Source organism: Solea senegalensis, linkage group LG5 (assembly GCF_019176455.1).
Source record: "Solea senegalensis isolate Sse05_10M linkage group LG5, IFAPA_SoseM_1, whole genome shotgun sequence".
Classification (NCBI taxonomy): Eukaryota; Metazoa; Chordata; class Actinopteri; order Pleuronectiformes; family Soleidae; genus Solea; species Solea senegalensis.
The window spans coordinates 26,128,353-26,134,270 of NC_058025.1; the positions used below are offsets into that span (position 1 = coordinate 26,128,353).

General features: G+C 39.3%; 1 protein-coding gene across 4 annotated transcripts in view; it reads right to left on the reverse strand.

The window, feature by feature from the left end:
* The window catches only part of LOC122769000 (multivesicular body subunit 12B-like), a 31,887-nt gene extending 26,266 nt beyond the window's left edge, over positions 1-5,621 (reverse strand). For all 4 annotated transcript variants that reach the window (XR_006360399.1, XR_006360398.1, XM_044025248.1 and 1 more), the window contains exons 1-2: positions 5,558-5,621; positions 3,631-3,732 (exon numbers count right to left, since the gene is read on the reverse strand). Coding sequence is in view for 2 of the 4 variants with exons in the window: in XM_044025248.1 (XP_043881183.1) it covers positions 3,631-3,723 (93 nt within the window). In the remaining 2 variants the exon portion in view is untranslated. The remainder of the gene's footprint in view (positions 1-3,630; positions 3,733-5,557) is intronic.
* Between the last annotated feature and the right edge of the window lie 297 nt (positions 5,622-5,918).

Consider the following 5,918-nt stretch of genomic DNA (forward strand, 5'->3'; position numbering starts at 1 on the left):
GAGGGGGGAAACATGGCATGGGGAGATTCATGCAAAACCACCACTGACTAGATGAGATGAGAGCAGAGAGTGGAGTGGGGAACAGAGATAGATAGTGGGATGAGAGAGAGAGAGAGAGAGAGTAGACGATGAGCAGAGAGAGGGATTGCAGGGCGTCTCCAACAGCACTTTCATGAAAGGTCCCAGAAGGAGCCTATACATCACCAGCCTCCCTCTTCTTTACAAGACAACCCGTCTTGGCCACTTTTTCCAGGTCAGTAGCCAGCGCATCCTGTCAGCGTAAACAAAGGGCTCGCTTTGTGAAACCCAAAGTCAAGTTGAGGAGTAACGAGGGCACAGTCCTCCTCAGAGGCACCTCAGGCATCATCCTGCCACAGCCACCGGCAGCAAGGATGCTACGCAGCTTGAATTTGAAACGCCAACTGCTGAGCCACGGCAGGAAAGGCATGTGTAAAGTTGCTCTGGCTCTTCTCTAGTACTTTCAAGCCTGCCAACGTCTGGCTCCGTCATTAAAGACATCAAGAGGAGTGCCACATATCTAATAAGAGACGCCACGGCTGTGATATTCAAATACGGCAGCATCATTTGATGTAAAACACGGTGACATATTCAACTGCCACTTCCTAAAATCTTACGTTTACAGTGATCTAAAAGCCCACCTATGAAATAAGTCTTTAGGGGGTGCTGAATATTCCTATGAAGCATCTCTGGAGACCGACATCAGCAGCACGCTGCTGTGAAGCACTGAGAGACACAGCTGTGAATACAAAGATATAACGGCACACCATCAAAAATCTCCACAGAGTGAAAGCAGGAGAAGACATCGAGGGGGGGGAAAAAAAACCAACAATCTCTTTACAGAAGAAGAGAAATACTGAACAAATAAAAGCGTGTTTCAGATCTTTTCTCTGAACTGAAATATGCTGACGTTCATGATCTGAAGCTGTGGTTACTTTGAAAAGTTCTCTCTTTTGTCAGTAACAGTTTGACTGTTTTGGAAATAGGGTTATTGGCTTGCTTCTATGTAAATTAATAAAGAGCCATCAGTAGGGGCCTTTTTCTTCTGTTTGTCTCACACCTAAAATAAATGTTGAAATTGAAATTAGTCTGATTAATTGGTTGGGTCAATATTTGCCATTTTTTAACAATCACAAATTTTAATAAAAAAAAAAAAGTTCAATAAAAAAAGTTAATAAAAAATGACAAAGTTCTTATTTTTGATCACCTATTTCATGCATTGGAAAACCCTTATGTGTCAACCTAAACATAAACACAAGAGGTCAGAGTGAAGATTTTCGAGAGATTTGGGAGGATGTGTTTCCACCTTCATCAAAGAGAAAAGAGAGCAACGAAAGAGTACCAGTGACGCATGCACGGACTGAAATAGGTACGCCATCTTTACATTAAACTGAGGATTTGCACCAGGATAAACAAATGACATTAATAGATACCCATTTACAGTGTATGTAAACCACCTTTTTCCAGGTGGAAACCAGTGTACAATATACTGTACACCATACAGTTCTAGCACGACTTGGCTTGGCAAGAGATGACCACCAGGAGTCAAACCGAACAATGCCGAACTGTAGATCACTTAAAAAGACATTCAAATCCTGAGAAACATGCGTTAATCTCCAACTTTTAGCGAGGACATTTCTAAAATCTCAATATTTAACAGGAGGAGTCTGGTGCATTACTGTGATCGTGAGCCACATCTCAACCCCTTCCACCGTATTACAGTTCCGTGTCTGTGCTCCGGTTCGATTTCGGTGAACAAATCTTGTTATGATTCTAATGATTCAGTACACTGAAAACAACCGAGTCGTGCCGAGGCCGATTAATACTAGAACTGTAGAGTCGAAAAGTGCCAAAAGTCTACATGCTAAGCTAGACTTCTCCTGGCTGTAGATGCAGACGTTGCACACATCTGCTCAATCGAAAGACGAACATGCAGCTACAGGGTTGATTAAGGCAACACAGCTAATCTGAAGTTGGGCCTCTTCAAATAAACCCTCATTTTAGTAACACATTTTATGAGCAAGATATGTCAAGTGCCTTAGATGAAACTGAAATACACACATTATCCCCTTTGTGCGCAGAGGGCGCATGTGTGTGTGAGTCTTCTCGTGGCGTTTGATGTTGGGTGGCTGCTGGTGCTTCAGCAGAGCTCCTGATCCCAGCGGAGCAGCGTTTGATCTGGGCCCCCGTGCTCTCGTGCGTTGGAACAACTTGCTCAAGTTCAGAGATGTGAGCGCAGCCATATCAGAGAGCAAAAGAGTTAATCAGCCCTTTGATCTGCAGCGTAAGAAGTACGGTAAGAATGCTGAGCAACTGGCATTAAGCAGAATTTAAAAAGGGAAAACAAATCAGTGCAGTGTCACACCCTGAGACTTCCCCTTCTCCACAGTGCAACACTGCATTAGGAGCACTGATACTGAGTGTTGATATGTTTTTTGTTTGTTCTTCACGCCGGCAGATGAAACACCACACAGCGGTGTTCAAAAGATGTAACCGAAGATGGGACGAATGCATTTAAAAATAGTGCTCCAGAGTCTGAAAGGCCTTGAATTTTATCTTGGAAGATGATTTGTATTTGACTTATTATTCATAGGTTTACACCGTCATATTTTATGATCACCTTGAAGATTATAGTTTCTATTTTACAAAGAAAAACTGGCAAAACTGAACTCTACCACCAAGAATTATAATGTTAAAGACAGGCTTTGGGCTCCTGGAATGTTTTGTTATCTCTTTGTTTTCATGCTTAGTTCAAATTAATTTAAAATAATTGACTCTAAGGGAAAGTTTGTATGAATTCATAAGCAAATGTTGTGACACTGCATTTTATGAATTAAGTAATAGTTCCGTGCATTCACTGCATGTTTAACAATGCAGTAAATCCCATGTAATTCCAGAATTACCACCGTGCAACCTACAGATTAACATCTGAGTCTTTATCAATTTACTGAGTATCTGCTACAAGAGCAAATCTGTGCCACGTTCAACTTTTAGGCCCCCGCAACATGCACGGCGTTTGCACATCAGCTGAAATGTACTGGTTCACTTTCGCCGCCAGTGGCTCCATCCTGATGCCAACCCACCATCATCTGCCAGGGATTACAATGAGCTGGGTGTGCGGGGAGGAGCAGGAAGAGATAAAAACCTGGAGGAGGGGTTGGAGGGTGAGGGCTGAGAGACGTTGGGTGAAAGCAAAGAGTGAAATAGGAAGCGAGTGAGAGGAAGAGAGATCTGCCCTTGAGCTTGTTTTGGGCTCTGTTAAAAGTAACTCTTAAATTTTTAACCTCTTGTTTGTCATTTTCATAACAAAAAGGCTCATCTGAAGCCTCTACAGCCTTGACGTGTATACTTGAGTTCAAGAGAAACATGGGGGTAAACTTAAATGACTCGAACTCATTTTTTTTTGGCCTTTGGTTGTGGTGGCAACCAGGAAGAATGTCCACAAGAGAATCATCAAAGTAAACTTAATGAATAAGTCATCAAAACAACATTGGAACGCTGCCAACATCCAACAATTACACATCTATGGGAGATTGAAAGAAAAAAAAGCATCTTAAACCAGCTAATAAGTTAAATACATTAATTTTTTTTTTTTTTTTAATGATTACTCACAACACAATAGCCATCGGGAGCCTTATTGGGAGACGTGACGACTCCAACTGCAGAGATGGGGTCTGCAGGCAGCTGGCTACTCACTTCAGACATGTTGGAAATCTGTTAGAGAAGCAGATCAGCCTCATCATGCTTTTGGCATTTCACCAGAGAAAACATGTGCCTTGATTAAAGTAGATCTGTCACTTGGGACAAGTGGCTAAAACTAAAAAAAAAATAAGAAAAAAAATATTTAAAACGTCAAATTGCAGATACTGGAAGAGAAAAACAACAACAAAAAAACAACACATATTACAAAGAGTGAAACTAAATGGGACTTCTGGGTCAATACATGGAGAATGGACAAGGTTTTTCTTGGCTAAAATGACCACATTATTGACTTCTTGATGAGGCTAATTAGGATCTAGAAGAAAAAGTGGCAGCCTAATCCGAGATCACATGACAAGTGAGACCAGTGACAAAACAGCGTTTGGAGACCATGCAGTGACTTCACCAAATCACAAATTAGGCAGAGTGGTCGCATATTTTCAAGGAAGTCCCAATCAATTGCTAACTCTTCCTGTCTGAGGGAATTTTTGCCTAATGGCTATGCGAGCCTTTTTACGGGGTGAGTGGCTTTGCAAAGGTTCCCTTATGCAATTTTATTAGATTAGGTTTAAAGCATTCGTGTACTAACTGACAAAGTTGCAGCATTCAATCTTGATGTTTACGAAATCCATTGCAATTACACTGATCAAATTAGGGGATTTACTCCAGAAACAGCTGTCTCCTTAACAAATGTTAGAAAGCTGTACTTATTCAAATGAAACAGGAGAGCAAATTGGCTAATAGGATGAAGGATCTCTTAGTAACATTAATTTGTTCCGAATGAGGTTTGTTTTTCCAAAACAACATTGAGGCTTGGAGACAGAAAACCAAAGAAAAGCCCATCCAAACTTATTCCTGTTTACTAGTATGTGTATACTCTGATGGTCTGCGATACCCACGTTAATAATCAACACAGCACAATTGAACATAGGCTTAGAAGTCTAAAATTTTGTATTTAATATAACAGAAATAAATGAGCAGATTGTTTTCCAGTCAAACCACAGCCCATGAGGCAGCAAACAATTTTATACTATTTTTTATAAAAATTAAAGACAAAACATACAATTTTATAAATTGCTCGGTTAGAGTGCACAGTGTTGATGTGAATGGGTGTATGATACAAAACTAGCACTATGAGTGGTCATCTAGATAGGGCTGAAACAATTACTCAAATAATTGATTATTTATCAATTACTAAATGAATCATAGACTACTTTGATAATCGATTTATTGGGGAGGGTTTTTCCCCCATTATTAAAACAAGATTTTTTGATAATTTTAGCTTCTTAAAAGTGAATATTTTCTCCTTTCTTTGCTCCATAAAACAAAGAAATCATTCAAACAAGACATTTGAGAACATCATTTCCACATTTGATCAACATTTCTATACATTTTCTGGACCAAATGATTACTTGATTAATCGACAGATTCATGGATTATGAATACAATCGTTAGCTGCAGCTTTACATCAACAATAGCGAGGTAGTTTAGAGGTTCCGACATTCACTACTTTAATAAATGCATGTTGCACTTTCCAAATCAGTATAAATAATAAAATAAACATGATTAGAAATAATCAAATATCCCTTTTAACTCAGCCTTCATGCATTTATTTGGTCTTTGGAGTAAATAAATGAAGTCAAACTTATATAGTAGCTTATATCAGCTAGTAATTGACATCAGCTAGCATAATATGCTAGTTTAGTCCCTTACTTGTTGCCAGTTAACACAGCAGAAGCGAAATAAACGTCGCCGCGTTTATCTGTCTCCGCTGAAACGTGACATTTGTTTTTAATCTATTTCTTTCCGTTTAAATGTGACAGTTATTTATTTTTTTTACCTGTTCAAACGTGTCTTCCTGTTGACCTGCGCCGGTCTGGACTTTACACCGCCGACCCGGCAGCTAAATGCTTCCGGGTATCGTGGACAATAAATGATTAACCGAAACAGTTCCATTATCCTGACACGTTATATTTACTATGCCATGCACTCTGTTATTTTTAATATTATTATTAGTAATAGTAGTAGTAGTAGTAGAATTATTATTATAAAATGATAACTTTTTCATAATTTTGTTAATTTAAACCTCAGGAAACATCCAAGTTTATGCAAAGTGTAATTCATTATCCTTAGAAAATGTCTTTCTAATCACTTCCTTAGTTATGCGACGCACAGTCAGACCAACGCAGACAAAAACACAG